This window comes from Ixodes scapularis, unplaced genomic scaffold, assembly GCF_016920785.2.
Source record: "Ixodes scapularis isolate PalLabHiFi unplaced genomic scaffold, ASM1692078v2 PGA_scaffold3__209_contigs__length_174095766, whole genome shotgun sequence".
Taxonomy (NCBI): domain Eukaryota; kingdom Metazoa; phylum Arthropoda; class Arachnida; order Ixodida; family Ixodidae; genus Ixodes; species Ixodes scapularis.
This window is the reverse complement of record NW_024609868.1, coordinates 24,102,088-24,120,573: the sequence shown is the minus strand read 5'-3', so window position 1 is coordinate 24,120,573 and position 18,486 is coordinate 24,102,088. Positions and strand designations below refer to the sequence as shown.

Here is an 18,486-nt window from a genome sequence, read left to right as displayed (position 1 = left end):
AGAATAGTGGGTAGACGTGAAGGCATTTAGCATTTAGGTCTACCCATTGATTGGCTTTGATTGAAAGGATTTCAATCGAAGCCAATCAGAGGTCGATGTCGTTCTGACGTCACCGGAACTCTTGGGCAAGAAGCAGACGAATTGGTCTCCATGTGGTGAAAAACGAAAGCGTAATTGTTTCATAGACCAATAACCGCGAGTTGAGGTGACAAACACCACTCGTTTTTTTTTATTTATTGTGACTACCATTGCACGATGAGAAAAACTAACTCGTCTTTCATGGGTTATAAACATCGGGAATTTACTTTAAGTGGTATTTACGCAAGGTATGGAAATCATTGTGGTGACCTTTCACAACATCAAACAAAAAACAAATGGAGGGAAACAGCACGGATTAAAAGTTGAAATCTAGACAAAGAGAAAGAGAAAGATAAAGACAGAAAAAGGGAAAGAGAAAGAGAGAGAGGAAATATATGGTGGTTTTGGAAATATTAAAAAGCTCTTTATATTAAAATCTATTTTAATATCAAAATGTTTTTTTTTTTTGTGAAGTGCTAAATCTAAATAAAATCAATCTCCTTATGCTTTCTATCTCGCGTGGTATGAAACCCACCTTTGTGAAGCTCAAATAATAAAAAAAAAAGTTTAATAAATTGAGGTTAATATGGGAAAACAGGCATGAAAACAAGCATAGGTGTTTAACATATATTTTAAAAGGTGCTTTTTGGTCTTTTCAATACTGGTCCCAGTTTCCCACGCGTTTTATAGAGAGCACTTCTTAAATTTGATTGTGCTAAAAGCGTAAGAGTTTAATAATTAAAACTAAAATTAGTTTTAGTTTTCCAACTGAAATGAATTAAATGATGCTAACTGGGTTAGCAACAACTATATTAGTGCGAAGGCCGCAGCAACTGGTTGTGCACTTCACTGAACCTAATGGGATCCTGTATGATAGCGTTTCTGGATTGTCAAATCATATCAATAAGATAACGTGGTGTCTGGAATAACTTTTTTGAGGTAGGTGATAAACGCTGTGGTGATGAAGTTCAAAAACAATAGCAACAAAAGGCAAAACTGACTGAAATAAAGTTTGAAGGTGGGCTGGTCGTTGCATCTGGGTAGCAGTATAACAAGACATATGGTCAATATATTGGTAACAGGAACAAGCATATTGATAACACGGGAACATATTGGTAACAAAAAAACAAGACGCAAACCGCGCTGTAATTTTTTTTTAATCTATTTTATTTTTGTTTTAATAATAATAATAATAATAATAATAATATCTTTATTCAACCCTGGAGGGTTGCGGCACCACAGAAAGGCCATTGGCCCATACCTGAGGCCTGTGGTGCCGCACTACTACATATTGTGAAAAAAGAAACAAATAAATAAATAAATATGACAATAAAGCATTCAACGTTTTTTCCATGGAAGATCACTGCTGAAGGAAGTCCGATGCCTCCTTGCACCAGTCTTTAAGGTCATCCTTCTCCTGGGGTGGACAGTCGGTCAGCGTCTTTGGCAGCGAGCGCCAGAGGGTTACACACTTCACCAAGACAGAGTTCTGGTGACGCACAGTGCGACCGAACAGTGGCTGTAGCCCACCAGATCTAGTAAGGCGCAAGCTTTTAACCAGCGGGAGCTCCTGATCTCTTGGGAGGAGGCTGTCAGCAAGGAGCCGGAGTGATGCAACCTGCCGGCGAAGTGCTAGGGGGTTCCACCCCACCATCCTCAGAAGTTCTTGCGTGGACAGGTCGCGGTAATGTGGTAGTCCAGGGGAAGCCTGGCGCCGCAAGACTGTGTAGGCGGCACGCCGCTGCACACTCTCGAGGGACGCTTTCAGTGAATTCTGGTAAGGGTCCCAAACTGAAGCACAATACTCGAGTTGTGGGAGCACTAGAGCAGTGTACAGGTCCCGCAATGCACTGGCGCCAGCTCCTCGGGTGACTCGACGCACAAATCCGAGCATCCGGCGGGCTTTTGAGGTCACCTCCCCAATGTGCGGCGAAAAGGTTAATTTTGAATCTACTGTCACACCAAGAAGTCTTGCACGGTTAGTGGCGGGGAGTTCCTCTCCATTCAGCTGGAAGCTGTGCTGTCTGGTGTTATGGCTTCTTGATGTGGTAATGAGAGTTGATGAGCATTTGTTAATGTTCAGGGGGAGCTTGTTTGCCACAGACCAATCATGGACGGTGTTGAGGTCGTCCTGAAGTTGCTGATACTGGGAGGGATTCTGGACTGGGTGCATAATTGTCAAATCATCTGCATACAAAAGGGGTGTGCACTGCAGGGAAGACGTCACATCATTGATAAAAATGCTGAACAAAGTCGGCCCAAGAACACTTCCCTGAGGAATTCCCGACATGACTTGTTTGGGGCTCGACACTGCGCCCCGGAAAACAACTCTCTGGGAGCGATTTCGCAGAAAGTCAGAAATCCAATTCTCAAGGCAGCCTGTAATGCCCATCTCGGATAGCCTGCGGCGCAGCATGTTGTGATCCACCCTATCAAAAGCTTGCTTAAAGTCAAGCTGCAAGAGTTGACAGGGGATGCGGTTGTCGAGGTGAGAGCTTAGGGTGTGAACTGTTTCGGCCAGGGCTAACTCACAGCTACGACCGGGCCTAAAGCCGTACTGACAGGGTGAGAGCAGCCCATACTGCTCTAGGTGTTCAAGGAGCCTTTTATTAAGAATCCGCTCCATTGTCCTGCAAACCACAGACGTAGACGAAATGGGCCTGTATGATGCAACAGATGAGGTCGGGGACCCATTTCCTTTGTGCACTGGTGTGACACGGGCAAGTTTCCATTGGGAGGGGACAGAGCCTGCCTGCAGGAAGTTTGCGAACAGCCGTGCGAGGACAGTGCTGAGACGCTCGGAGCAGGCCTTCAACAGCATTGGATGCACTCCATCTGGGCCTGCACCCTGGGAGGGCTTGAGGTGTCTCAATGCCTCAGCAACATCGCCCACCCCTATGTCTATGTGGCCGAGCGGTACTAGACCCGGGGGTGTGCGAGTGTCGACGGCACTGGGAGTGTCAGGGACAGTCCATGCTGTGGAGAACTGGGCACTGAAGAGTTCTGCAACAGCTTGGGGACTCTCCACAATGGTCCCATCGACCGTGAACTCTGGCGAGGACGACGACTTCCTCCGATGGTTAACATATGACCAGAACAGTTTCGGTGATCGGGCTGCCTTCTGGGCAATGGTCTTCACGTAAGACCTGTGCGAGGTGTAGATTTCTTTCTTTAAATCTCTCTGGACTTGCCGTGAGGTGCGTGTAGAGATTACAGTATTGACAATCACACTTTCAGCGAGATTTATAAACTGGGCTTATGGGTCAATAATAATTTCAATTGTAATGTGTATATTAGCGTTGTTTCGTCGATATTACGCATCAAATATTAATTGCTATCTTGGTATTCGACTGACAAGACTTAGAGCCTCTATAACAATTGGTATTTTCGCCCATACCTCAAAAGAAGGTATCTTGGTCACTTCATATTTTACTCGGACTACTCGCAAGAAGCTTTTTGCCGTGATGCAGTAACTAAGGATGACGGCACAAACTAGCTTAAGAAAATTACATAAAAATAATTAAAAAAAAACACATTTATTTATTGAATTAAAAAAATTATACGACTCCTATGACCCATATCCCATAACAGCATATGAAAGCACCAAATACGACATTATTTGCCTTTTCCTAATTGAAAATCGCGCACGTTAATTTTATGTTTTTTCGTAGTTTTCTACTATACCTTGCCTGTCAGATGACGCATAAATAGCACTGCTTTATTCCGCCTGTATTGACTAATTGTGGCACACACCAGCCTACAATATGTCAAAACGTTTATGTGCATCAAACGTGCCTAACATATTGGCGTTTGTCTGGAACCATTCAGATAGTAATGTCACCGGTAAAACCACAGTGTTTTCCGGGCTATAGTCGGCGGACTTTACATGTTGAAAAGTTTAAATTTTAGGCTGTGCGGACTATACAGGAATTTAGTTTTTCAAGATCGTTCAATTATGAGGAGACGTGACGGATTTTGTGAATGAAAAAGTATGTTAAGGATGATTTGTGTATAATACGAGCTTCTTTCCGAGCCAAGAAAGCAGTCATAAGTCAAGGTGTGTGCCGTGTATGAGGAGATTTTTGTCTCGTCTGAGCACCAGTTGCAGACTATGCACCGGGTGCGGACTTTGTAATCAAGACCTTTCACTTTTAACCCCAGATTCGCCCCTGCGGACTATACACGGGGGGGGGGGGGGGGGGGGGGGGGGGGGGCGTACTATAGCCTGGAAAATACGGTACTTAATTTTCATATATTTTTTTTTTAAATGTATCTCTTTCATATGTATAATTTATATGTTTTTTTTATATGTATAAATATGATTATGAGATATGGTTTGCATGAGTGAGCTTTCGAAAAGGCCGCCGTATACATTGACCCAAGGGTGACCAATAGAACCTCGAGGCTGGAACCGCTGGACTGATCTATTCGACTCCATAGTCCGATGCCGATCGACGGAGCCGAGCCTGCCGAGGTCGAGGAATAGCGGTGCCCCCTGGGACTCAGGTTCGCGCAGAGGGTAATGACACCGGCCAGTCCTGAAGGGATACGCAGTGGACTAGATAGGAGAGCTGCGTGTGCGTGCCTGCGTCCTCCTCACGCCTGCCGTCGCCCGCCAAGACAAAAACCCGGTCACGACAGAGCTCGCTATAAGAGCGGCGCTCCAAGAGTGAAGGCCGCAGTGGCAGTGAGCGACAAAGCGTCCTCGGTCTGGGACAAAGCAACCGACTCCTCGAGAATTCTTCGAGAGCGAGCCGCGTTCGTCAGCTGAACCATGAGGATCGCACTAGCGCTTGCACTCCTTGTGATGGCCTGCATTCTGCTGGAGAGTACCGTCGAAGCTAACAAGAAGCTTCTCCTCCTCAAGAAATTTATGAAGAAAAAGAAGATCATCGTCGCGATTCCTATTCATATACCCAAGTAAGTGACATTCATTCATTTTGTTGGCAAGAAGCTTCCGATATTACTCGGCGAGTTTTTCAATTGTGGATGCGATTGTGAAGGCGACGATATCGCCTGAGTAAACACTTGTTAGTCGCGTACCTGCTACGTGATTAAGGATTCTATTTTTACCTAGACTTTCATTCAATTACAAGTGTTATACTGCCAAGTCTCGTTAGTATGAACACCTCCTTTCCGCTCAAAAATTGTCTATAACGTGAGTTGTCCATTATAACGAGACGGACATACATGTATTTATCCGGTTGGTCCTCGGCAACTTTGTCTGTATAACTGTGTATCTTTGTTAACAGGGTCCATAGAAGACATGACTGTTCAGTGAACAATTTTAAATTAAGTGTCTGTATTGTCCATACTCGAGAAGAGTTTTCAATTTTAATTTACAATTCTTTCAATGATGCATGTCCTCTGCGTTACCCGATATATCAATCGTCCGGAACCTCTTAGGGGACATCAACAAGTTTTTCTGAGGACTGAATGACTTTAACCAGTAAAAGTGTGATATGTCTGCCTGCCTGTTGTCATATTTTCTCTATCTAGAAAATGGTATTGATAACGTTTCTCAAAGGGACCAAAACCAAGTTTCACTTTATTGCTTCGTAATTCCGTAGCAGATGTACCAGAAGACCTGCTCACATGAGCACCACAGCCTCAGCGCTATCAGTCAGACCAGGAAATAGCTCTAACCTCGCCGACGCAGCGCTTGACTGCATTAGTGCTAAAAGTTACGTTCAAATCCGCATTGCATCAGCGATGTTCCCAGCGTAGATTTAGCGCTGCGTTGTATGTGTGAACCTGCCTTGAGGCTACTTTGGAAGGATATTACGAGCAGCCAGCCCCAACTGGCATTTAGAGTTTCCATATGCTGTCTAGTACCTCGACGAACACGTCTCATCGAACGAAGACAACACCTTTCTGCTTTTCTATCCGTGCAGGAAAGGAGGAGGTGGCGGCGGCATGCAGCGAATAAAGTCGATGCTGTCGAGCCTTGGGAGTAGCCACGGAGGTGGTGGCGGAGGTGGCCATGGAGGTGGAGGAGGTGGCCACGGAGGGGGAGGAGGTGGCCACGGAGGTGGCGGTGGAGGTGGCCACGGAGGTGGAGGCGGTGGCCACGGGGGTGGAGGAATGTCCCAGGTTTGGAAAGTGCAGCTCATCAGCAGCGGCGGTGGTGGTGGACATGGAGGTGGCGGTCATGGAGGTGGCGGTGGAGGCCACGGCGGCGGAGGTGGAGGCCACGGCGGCGGAGGTGGAGGCCACGGAGGCGGGGGCTGGCAAATGGGAGGTGGCGGTGGAGGCTGGCAAATGGGAGGCGGCGGAGGAGGCTGGCAAATGGGAGGTGGTGGTTGGTGAGAGACCCATGAGAAAGAACGCGCCTCAACTGCATCATCGGAGATGTGTCCCAACAAACATCGCTCCTCATCACACCACGCACCTCGGCTACCTCATCGTACTATCGCGTAGGAAGGATATCGGATCGGCAAGCCCACGCCAAACCTGTTGGGGTTTGCACGGGAGTATACATGACGCAGCAGTGCTGGGTCGAGCTAGTAGTGATACCTCTTCCGCTGCACGGCTTAAGGACGGCAATTCACGCGATGAAGGTTCCCGGTTAAAATTACGGCACAGTGGAGATCCGTAAGCCTGCACCGAGAATTGGTTTGCCAACTGCAACGAAGGCCGGACGTCAGGCTTTCTACAAAAGACCATGTCCAAGGTTGTGATTGGAACACTTCAATCTGGAGCTCAACGTGGTGAAACTGCTGTCACGTTTTTTTTTTGTTTTTTTTATGCTTTTACAGTTTTCTGTGAAGGATCAAATAACGGCAGTTTCTCGGCAGCTACTCTATCACAATGACACCAGTAGGGCCGCCTAAATTTGAAACAATTGCATATGCCGCTCATCCAGTGCATATTACCATTCAGATTCGTTACGACATCCACTAAATCCTCTCTACTCGCCAAAAGAAAAAATAAACCACACAGTCAGCGTGTGAATTGAAAGCGTTAACGTATTCAACATTGAAAAATGTCGCAGAGTGTTAACTTCGTTATATGTCTAAAACACAAAATAAAAGCAATAATGCTACTTCAGATATTGACCTACATTGTTTCTACAATACAATACTCATTAAAATCTGCAGGGTGAGCGTATTCCAGCAATTAATGAACCAGTCACCGCTTGTTTCCGACAGAATGCATGCAATACTTCTCTGCATCACAATCGTACTTGTTTATACTCATACTTTCACGTTTTTTGTTGTCTGGTGTGTACTTTGAATAAAAAAAGCAGTGCTCAATCAAAACTTTACTTCAGTCTCTTGCCGCGTACATCAAAGCCACTGCATCTCCTATCGTAACAGCTCAGTCTGATAATAACTGCCTATTTCAAAGTTCAAGGGCTTTCTCCACAAGCAAACAAAAAAAAAAAAAAAAACATTGTTATGCTTGCGATTACAATTCGCACGTTTTTCACATGGCCATACGGACTAGGACATGTTTCTTTCCGACTGGTTGGAAAGCCCACGAAGCGCAGTTACTTTACACTTTATAGACCATTCCATTTAGCGCTCTCTGGGCGGCACCATTTTGTTCGACAGCAGCGCCCTCTCCATACATCCGGGAAATTCAGCGGGTTCGGCGGGGTAAAACGAGAGAGAGGGCACGCGCCCGACTCCGCTAGCAGACAACAAAACGGGAAGTTGCCATTCTCCATCTTTGGGCTGTATCGGCGAGCTGTACGGAACATCGAACTCTCGCTCGTGGCTACCGTTGTGAAGTGGTTCGCGTTCTTAGAATCAGCCTAGAGCTCTATGTTGTTTTACTTCGGTAAATGATCAACTGACATATTTTTTTCCGTTACTTAAATAGCATTTTAGTCAGCCTGCCGTACTACCCTCAACTACCGCGTGTATTGCGGCAGGAGAGCACGTTTTTCTTTATTATTTCAGACTTCCACTGATGGTCGCTAAAGGCCTACACCAGTACGAGCTTTGTATAGTAAAAAAGGTACAGCCACCGGATTCACTTTTCGCCGGAGGGACCGGCCAGTCTGACACAGTTTTCCCAATTTTTTTTTATTTGCACGCAGATAACAGCGAAATTGGACTCTGCTAGTCTTTTTTATCTAGCATAGTAATACACGATAACTGGCATACCAAAATCTTCGCATCTGCCCTTGAAATTCTCAAAATGACGTGATTTGAAACAGAGTTTGTACGCCAGCCGGATGCTAGGTACTGCCCACTCGGCGGAGCAGACGACATATGGGCAAGAGGGGGACGACATTTTTTTCTCTTTTTCCCCTTTCTGCTATGACCCTAAAGGAACTGTCTATAGGCAATGATACGGAAAGGTAAAGATTACATGAACCGGCCATTATCCTCAGATTATTTTTAAGTTAAAAATTCAACGTTCGCTCCTATGTTCAGTGATTGTCTGGAAATTAATAATACCGCTAAAAATGTGCAAACATAAAAGAACACTAACGAAATATGGCGGGGAAATTGTGCGACTTTTCTATCTTTCATTCAGCGACGCCACTGGGGAGTTCTGATAAGGCAACCAGTTCCGCGGAAGCGTGGCTATTTACCTTTAAAAGTGGTACCGTTTTTTAGTTTGCTATTTTTTGGTTCCCAGAATTACCATATTGTGGATTGCGTCCTGATATATCACCAGCAATTCAAACTGAACGAATTTCAAAATGCCACGTAATGTGTGTGTGTGTGTGTGTGTCTGTGTGTGTGTGTTTTCTAAAAAAAATATCCTAGAAGGTCGTCGGTACACGGAGGGGAAAACGTACAGTCGATGAAAAAGGCAACATTTTAGCCTCAAACAATGTTATACATAACAAAGAATATACGGGCCAACTGGTGTTCTTGCAAATTCTTGGAAACCCGGGACCAGAAACAAGAGGGACGAAACAAACAATGTGTGATTTTTCCGTCCAAAAGCTCGCTGAACCTGACTTAAGTTTCATAAACGTGAAATGTTTATTTTCAACACTAATTAGACGAGGTAAAAATAAAAAAAGAACAACTAGGCTATAAGGTTTCCTAACGCACGACGACAATAACTCGACCATAAAAGCGAGGTAGCGCATACATTATGCATACTTGAAAAATGTCTTATTGTTTCAGGAGAACAGCTCCTAATAATTATTTAGTGCCAGGGCACGTTGAATTCTGCATTTCACACAAAGACGCCTTCCAGGAACTCGCCTTATATACAGGCTCTCGCGATGTGTGGTGGGTGATTTGTTGTGTGAAAGTTTAGACCGCACGGAGTCGGTCTGCCCCAACGGGAGTCCGATGTCTCCGCTCTAGGCAATAAATCTAGCCTGCGTAGTACCTCTACTAACTAGTCTGAAGGCGTTTAAAGTGCACCCCGCAGTAGTAGCGATGCGCGACCTGTACGCCAGTATGCGGTGCTCACCCACATCGAAACGGGCAGGAGGGTGGGGATCGTGCAATGTAACCTACGCACGCAGGTGGCGAGTAGACGTTTGAAAACGAGCTATTAACGCGTTTTATTCGCACAAAGTTGTAAACTACTGAAACGAAGATTTCCGAGTTAGTAGTTTGAGAGCACGTGGTTGCTGTCGAACAATGAGTAGCCTCGCTCATGCGCGAGTCTCGGTATACGCGGAGAGAAAGGCGTCTGCTTCTTGCAGAGGAGTTGCAGTGAAGTCAGAACGCCACCGAGCTCCGAGTGGCTTTGATTGAAAGGATAGTGTGTAGACCTGAATGCTAAAGTCCTCAGGGTCTATCCAGTATCTTTTATTTATTTTTTTTCAATCAGCCAATAAGAAATTGGGGTTCTGGCATCTCCGCAACCCCTGTGCAAGAAGCAGACGAACTTGCTCCCCGCACAGTCATCGACAGGTTAAAGAATACGGGGAGTGTCGACCTCTGGGGCCGGAAGAGAACACAACAGAAGGTAGTAAAAGAGGAGGCGACGTCTCAAGTTGAGACGTTGCCTCCTCTTTTACTACCTTCTGTTATGTTCTCTTTTCTGTTCCAGTCTCAGGTTTACAATCATGTTCAACTTACACCAGCTCGCCTGCACTCTGACTATTTTTTAGTAAATTGTGCTGTGTTGGATAGGATTCTTTGAGTAAAACTAGAAAAGGTACCAATGTCGTGTGGCTCGCACAGACATATTGATAACAGAAATGTTACGAATTATTTTAGTTTCCTTAGTATAGCCTACACGGGGATCAAATCGAGTACGAAGATATTCTAATTGGTACGCGAAAGTTTAAAATATTCACTCGTGCTCATCACAACCTCCGCGGGCAGTCTATGGCGCGGGGCTGTGTTCCCGCGCTTTTACAATTGTAATGCTCTAACCAAAAACTAACGGGAGTATATATTGGTGAGGCGTCTCGGTCGTTGACGGGGTTGAAGCGCATATTCTTTTCAAAGCAAATCTTTATCATCTACGCCATTCAAACCGTGGCCTCTCTTTCGGAGGTGAAGCTTGCCACGATTGTGTCATTGACTTCGTAAACTGCGGAAAAGCCAATCGGCCCAGCAAAACCAGAGTCATCAGTTCGTTATACTGGATGCTCCATAACCGTGATAAGCCTCTAGATCGTTGGTTTTAGGGTGTGAAAAACAAGAGTGGACAGGACCTTTTGAACAAAATAAAGCACTCTAAAATTCCATGATCCAAAAGTTCTCATATGGCAATGTGCGTGTGTCTGTCTGTACGTGTGTGTGTTTTATCAAGACCCCACACTCACGTTTAACAAGAGCACAGGTTTGTAGTCGCAATTTTCTAAAAGGCTCCTGTGCAATTATAAAGGACAAAAGACGGCACCCAGATTACCTTTCTATATACGTTTTTGGACCGCCTGCTATTCATTCAAAGGAGGTCATTTCGGAGACGGCTTCTTTGAAGGCAGGTTAGATATTTACAGTCCCACATCTTTTCATCCTCAGACTTGAGTATGATCATAATAATCTTGACAGGGCTAGGAAAGGCCAAGCAAGTGGCCCCCGAATCGAACATGTTCATTAGTTTGCAATTCCGATATATCGTGTTTATATTTTGTATTACCTCAATTTTATATTATCTTTTTACATTAAATTGTTTCTCTTTCTGTAACAAGTGGATGTTTATATATATATATATATATATATATATATTAAATATGATCTCTATTGCGTTGATGAAGTCGTTGGGTTTCGTTTATTCCAGCTTGATCGTTACATTGATAAAAGTTCATTCACGTCATCTTTGTGTGGTATCCTTTCGGGTATTCCCCACCTTTTTTCAACTCAGCACTCCAGTTTCCGACTTGAGCATTTAAAAAATCACCAGTTTTTTTTTCTCGAGATTACAAAAAAATGTAATTATAGAGCAAACGGATTTTGGTGCACCGCCGCGACCTACATTTTCGCGGAGTAGTCAACGCGGCAGACAACATTTCCGGTTCGCATACTCGGTCAAGAAATACGAAATTCTTCGCGGTAGGGACATGTACTGACACGTCTGGATCGACATTTAACAATATGGTAATTGCGAACTTATGGGGGTTTCATATCTTTGTTTTTATTTGTGAATACTGTTCACCCCAAGTACGGGGCTTTAACAGTTGTGGGGTATAGAGAACACTAAAACATACAACATCAGGACTACAATACAATACACGTTCAGAGGCATCTGCTTGAAATAAAGGGGCTCAAATAGAACTAACATTCATTATATTATCTAGCACTAAACAAAATGAATTTTCAGCACTTGAAATCTACTACTTAGCAAAAATATTATAACTACTTTTTATCGGTCCAAATCACACATATTCAGAAGGGCGCTCTCAAATTCATCTAAACAGTCCAATTGTGGGAACCACGTACTTACTACATCCCTACCTGGGCCTAACTCTGGCAGGCCGTGGGCCGTGGGCACGCTAACCAGATGAGAGAGGTGACGCCCGTAGGGACGGTTCTCCCTCATCGTCCTCTGGGGACTTTCCACCGGCACGCCTTTCGGGATCATTCATGCTTGGACACTTTCGCCCCTCCGGGGAGGGAGCCTTCTGTACCGTCAACCACGGGCGTGTCCATTTTCGGCAAGCCACATACGCCGGCCCAAACAAAGGCTCGTCAAAGGCCTTGCTTCACGGAGCTTTGTTCGTTTTGGTTCTTCCATTTCCTGCGAATCTGCCTGTTGTGGCAGCGCAGAGTCTGACCGTGATCCTGTAGCATTCAGGTAGCGCCTATACTCTGGACTTTATCGAGAGCAAAGTGTGCTGGCGTCAAAGTCAGTAACCGCGTCGTTCAACGGACATTGTTGTTGCTTGTTTCCCCCAAGAAAAACTGTAAGGCCGTTTTCGGATAGACTCGCTGTCGCCGCAAGCGCAGCGAGCTACGGAGTGATTTTGACAAAGTACTGTCTTTCGGTAACAAAGAGACGCACAAAAATTAGTGCTATTTTTTTCAAACATTCTGGTGCAGCACCACACATATGTCGTATTCATATTTATTATATTTTTTTTCTAACGTCAAGGATGGTGCTGTCGCAGTAGCAGACACGCGTCTTGATTTAAATATATCGGTTTCTTTTCAACCGCCTTCACACTGCCAATACGCCCTCGGCTGCAGATCCCCGGCAAGGCCCTGTCCGAGCGCGTGCTCAAGCTGACGGTGCTGGACAACGACCGAGGCAAGAGGCACAACGTCATCGGTCACGTGCTCTTCCCGCTCAAGGACCTGGACCCCATCTCCGGAGAGCGCGTCGTCGCCTGGAGGGACCTGGAAGCCAAGGCAGACGTGGTGAGGACCCCCAAAAACCTCCGTGTCGCTATATACCGTTTGAAGTTGAGCTTCCTGGGCGGCGCCATTTTAACGAGTGTAGCGCCGTCTACCCTCATCCGGGCATTTGGGAGAATCTGAACCCGTCCGAAGGACCGCCGTTATTGAACTGTTACTCTGCTCACCGAGTCACATCGATCGCAGCTGCTTCTGCCGGCACGGCTGCCGTATTCGGCGCCCTCGGCTCATCGTCCATGGAGGAAAGCACTATCCTAATCGGTATGTCAGGCATGGGGAAAGTGCATCCTGCATTCCTGGCGTCTTTTTGTGGGTAATTTTTAGCGCGGTTCAGGGGTAGTCGTCGCTCCCAACCCGAACCCGGCGTTTCGACCGCTAGCGAAATTGGGGATCGCCAGTGAAATTGGGGATCGCTAGTGAAATGGAGGATTGAACGAAGCAAGAATGGCACGAATTACGGCATATTAATTTGCGCTTAACTCGAGTTGTCGCAGCTTGGGGGCGCCGGGAATATTTGAACTAACTGCGCGGTTAGCGGCTCAGAACTCCGCTGCCACGTCTGCTTTAATTGAAATAGTAGAAACCTCAAATTTAAATATCAATCGATCGATATATAAATACCGGGTACAGATAGCAAGTGCGACGGATCCCTGTCTTTTTTTTTTGGGGGGGGGGGGGGGGAATCTACTGTAACAATGTTGGCACATTAATGTGCCTCTCTGTAATCACCTCGAGTGAGAAATATTTTTGCGCAAACTGTGTCGCGACGCTTCAATTTCGGCGGCGTATTTCCGTTCTGCACCAGGCGTCGCCTGCAAATTACCACCTGAAGAAAAATAGAGTTATTAAATCAGTGGACCTGGAGTCGCGCAACTGTTTTCTTTTTTCAACGTCTAAGCCGCCCTCCACTTACCTTTCGGTCGTAGCCCAAGTGAACGAACGGCACGGGGTTCTTCGCAGTTCGCCGGCCGTCCAAGAAATGGTCGGAGCACACACGACTACTCTTCGATAGCGAGAAGTGCTTCTTGTTTAAATTCGACAGCCACCGGCGTTGTAGGTCCGGAGCAGTGGGGAACCGGTGCAGCCTAAACATGCCGCACCCACATTCATCCTGTTTTGACAGCGTGGGTCTCGCACACTGAATCGGCGTTTATTTTACTTTTTTTTTTGTTATTTGTACAACCAATTACAGCACACAGTACGGTCGTTTGTTTTCTTGCATAGGCCATGTCACGCGCCAAAGTACGCTACAGTATCACAGCGGCGCCTAACATTATCGAGACAACTTGTCTTCGTACACTGCGCACGTGCTTTCTCCACCCTTTGGTAACAGTTCACTCCGTGAAGCAGACGAGCTTTCGAGAGAAAGGGCAAGCGGAACGTTGGCGCAGCGCTCTGGTTCGAGGGTGTTTTCCCCTTTCTGCATCGACCCACTTGGAACGGTGTATACCCGGCCGGTATTGGGAAGGAGATCCCCGTGGGGACAACAACCACATTATTTGTATCTCTGACGCAGCACTCGGCTGGAGCTCGTGTTAATCCAGTGAAGCCTCAATTGAACACGAATCGCAGCCGAACGCTAGCGCAGTGCTCGAGTCCTGTATTTGCCGGGCGCGCGTTATCGAGAAAGGGGCCATAAAGAATGCAGTTCACAAGTCTCGTTTTTCGCAAACATCGAGCTCTGTGGCAAACAAGCTGGACGAATCCCTCCCGGTTCGCGGAGAGAAGTTTGGGTATCGCCGCCTGGTGGATGTTTTCGACAACCCAGAGTGAGGATACTTCAACTTCTTCTGCTGGTGCAAGCACGTGCGATGCCAAGCTTCTATGCACTATGTTAATTAACGCATGATCGCGTGGGTAGCACTCGCACTGCCCATAATGAGGAAAACAGAAGCGCCCCTAGCGAACTTTTCACTATGAAAAGTTTGATCTTTTGGTGTTCATAGTTAAGCCCGTCGCTGCTGAGCCCGAGCTGATGATGAGCTTCATTTCCGCGACGCGCATCCCGCGCGTCGCGCATCTCGCGCGACACTGTCCTTTCATGTTGTTGTCCTTTTAATAGGATAAATGTCTGCGTGTTCTAACGATGCTCTGTGAACACCGCGCTCAGATATGGCGTACTGTCAATACCCAATCCTAAGTAGCCACGGTTGAAAAGCAAGTCTGGCCACCAAGGGTAGAAAACGCTTTGTCGGGGCACCATCAAAGCAACTGCGGGTACGCCTTAGCAAGGCTGGACTAAAGACGAGGCTACACAAAAGAAGCAAAATGGCGGCACCCAGTGACGCCACCGTCAGCAGACAGTGTGGTGGGCTTGTTATCGATCACGTACCTTCTGAAACGTATACATTTCACAACACCTTCTTTTTTTTCTCACCAAAATATAAAATAGCCAATAACATGGTGAATAAACACCACCAGCCATGTCGAAAAGTCCCCTTAAAAAATGTTTTTTTTTTTTACTCTTAAAATTAATTATATACGCATCACCGAACGCTTATTCTCCGTTCAAATGTAGAGCTAGAGGTTTGAACCAGATGCCAAATTTTCAGAACGTACGTCGTTATCTTATTTAAAAGTAAAAAGTGATTTTCTTAGATTTTCAATGGAAAACTGGTGGCCGTCAAAGTTCTTGAATGCATGGAGTTGAATGGGCGCCAGCTACCGAAAAGGGACAAAAAACGGGCTTCATTTTGCTATTGAAATTTTCAGAATATTACTTATAATTTTAAATTGAGATAACGGTTAATTTGAAAATTTAGCGTCTTGTTTAGGCTGCTAGCGCTTAAGTTGATTAGAGAATAAGCGTGCGGCGATTCGCAATTTGTATCCTCAGATTGAAAAAAGAGGTGTATTTTTCTTAGGAGGAAGGGTGGGGGGCGGAGGGCGAGTAGGAAGTTGAGCACAACGTAAATCCGGAAATATCTTTGTGGCGGCATTTAAGGCGTAGCGAAAAGTGCACATGCACAGCTAAATACGGCATTCGAAGTCCGTGGCTTCACCGCTCTTTGTTTTTCCGGTTCTTCGGGTTCTTATAGGGGGTATCCACTGGACGCCAAATTTGAGGGCACCGTTTAAAGCGCACGCTCAAAACGAGCTCACATTAATCGGCTGCTAAGACCGGCAGTATTGATGGCGTGGAGTGCACGTTGCAAACGAATTGTGGAAGCTCGCCTTCAGCACGCGTTCAGTAGTCGCGTACATTGAAAGGCCTCCCGCGTTGTTCAGGGGGCGCTGCGACAAGAGACTTGTTAGGTCACGGGGACGCAAGTAAGACCATGCGTTGGCTGTCCCTGGCAGCCAACGCAAGCTCTTTCTTGAGCTTTTGTTACGACAGTATGGCTACTAAAAATACGTTTAAATAAAGGCAGTCTATTTTCCTTTTGAAAGGCTCACGTGCTGTACCAGATGCGACTCACTGGAAATATATTGAGACCGCGGTTTGTTTGGACTGCTGCTGCGTGGAAACTGTCGAGGGATGCGGGTTCCGCTCCCGTCTCGCAACTGCAAACCCCCCGGTGAAGTACGTAACTGCGTATATATAAGAACCTCGAGGAATGTTCGCGCTACAAAAGCGGATAATCCGGATTAAAAATAAGCTCGCTACGCAGTTTTAAGCCGTTCTTTATTTTTATCGCTCGGGACGATAATCACCTTTTCATTTAAGATTAATCCCAAATTAGACGCTCGCGAACGTGAAAAAAAGACGACTCATTTAATATAGTTTCAACATGCAAGTTTTCCATCGTTTGTGCCTTTTATTTTATAGGTTATCAATATTAGGAGAAACCATATTCATCTTCGAGATTGATTTTTCGCCAGCTAATCACTTCTAAGTTTTATCAGGACTTTTGAATCGTATTACAAGACACAGGGAAACCCGATACGATCTGTTCTTCAGAAAACAAAACTCAGCTATATAAAATCAATAGTGGAAGCCAGATAATTGGAAGCAGCTATAAATTGGTTTTAAAATTAGTTTCAAACGAAATTCATTTTCAGGTTCTCTTTTTTTTTCCCCGCGAGAGTATATGTAACAATTCGAAAATAGCAACCAAAAAAACAAAACAAAAAAGCGTTCAGACCGCGTTTAGAATTTCTCTTCTCTCGCTTTGAACATCCTTCCAGGTTTTGCCTGGAGATAAAATCTGGACGCTGTTAGCGGCAACAAGCCGTCGCCGGTTTTTTTTCTTTTTTCTCAGTAATCAAGTACTGTCATCAAAACCACTATAGTGGCAGAAATTTTTTAATTGAAATACTAAACTAAATAATACACATTGATAGCCGCCAGTACCATTTCGAAAAAGAAGCGAAGAAAAAAACGGCGAAATAAGCGTTCGCGCTAACAGTGTCTCACGGCGTACGTGCTCCTTCAAGACTTTATCGCCCAGCAGCAAAGTAGCGTGATGAAGCGAGCTCAAGACGGCCTTGGGGAAACACTGTGGGCGTCTACGCAGCCCGAGGAAATTCAATTATGGCACTGTTTACGCGGCACAGCCATTCCTCAGGTCGTGTCGAGAATGCACTTGCGGCCGTATACTCCGCGCCGTCGAGCGATGGCGCTGCGGCGTTACAAAGTTGCGTCACGTCCGCCCGGTTCCGAAGCGGGCTTTGTTCTTGAAGCTCGCGCTCGAGTTCGCTAGAGCTCTCAATTGGCGTCAGACAATTTGCTAATTGGATAGCCGATTTGCGGACTTCGTGTTATTCTGCATCGAGATTGTGCGCATGTACGTGTTCGGTTGCATGTGGGCGTGTCTGTTTGTGTGCGTGTGTGTGTCACGGCATACTGTTTCCCAAGAATTGAATTAATTGAGCCAGTCCTCAATGACTCTTTATAGCGTCGGTGTTATGAACGCCGAAGTGTAAACGAATTGTCTCATTTGACCTCCATAAATGGAATAACTGTCTGTAAACTGCTAAAAAATACCATGCTAAAATTTGACTAAATAAGTTAACAAACTGGATAAAAAAAAACGATCGAATATATTTGTTTGATTTATTTTTATATATACGTAGTATTGGCAAAAAACATTTCACCATAAATAAATTGACGGGTTCAACGTCAGTCAAAGTAACTTATGTTTTACGTGTAACTTTCGTTGACGCCTTGCTTCTGAAAATTCAATTCTGCTACACTGAACAAAGAGCAATTGTATAAGAGTATTGTGCAGATGTTTAGGGGGCACCTATTGGTAAAAATAAATGTACTATTAACCTAAAAAGTAGCCATTTCTTTTTGGGGGCTTTAATTGATTTAATACAAAAGTAATTAATTTTACAGGGCGGCTGTGCCGTGATATTTTGATTCTCTGTCTAAATAAAAACAGTAAAAATAGAGGGATGTGAAAGGCTTAAAACACCGCTGCTTTGTCATTTACAGGATTCCACTTTCCTCCGATAGAGATTCGTCGTCGCTTAAAACACATACGGAACTTCGAAGAAAATTAATGACGTATTATCATCTTCGGGTTCCGTATCTCACCCCCCACCGTTCGCAAATCACATTACTCCAATAAACTCCTTAACTTCTTTTTTTTTTTTAACGCGTTTTGAATTCCCTCAAGGTTTTGTCATCATTATCGCAAGAGCGCCTCGCTTTGACGAAGCCAATTCCGTCCTTTCTCGTTAGTAAGTGCGCCCATCGACGTCCACTTTATTTACCGGGCCATGCGCC

At 45.4% G+C, this 18,486-nt stretch overlaps 1 protein-coding gene across 1 annotated transcript in view; it reads left to right on the top strand.

The window, feature by feature from the left end:
- Positions 1-18,486, top strand: part of LOC8042068 (synaptotagmin-15) — a 177,582-nt gene that overhangs the window by 124,980 nt on the left and 34,116 nt on the right. The window contains exon 6 of the mRNA XM_040209224.3: positions 12,645-12,815. Within this exon, the coding sequence (XP_040065158.1) occupies positions 12,645-12,815 (171 nt within the window). The remainder of the gene's footprint in view (positions 1-12,644; positions 12,816-18,486) is intronic.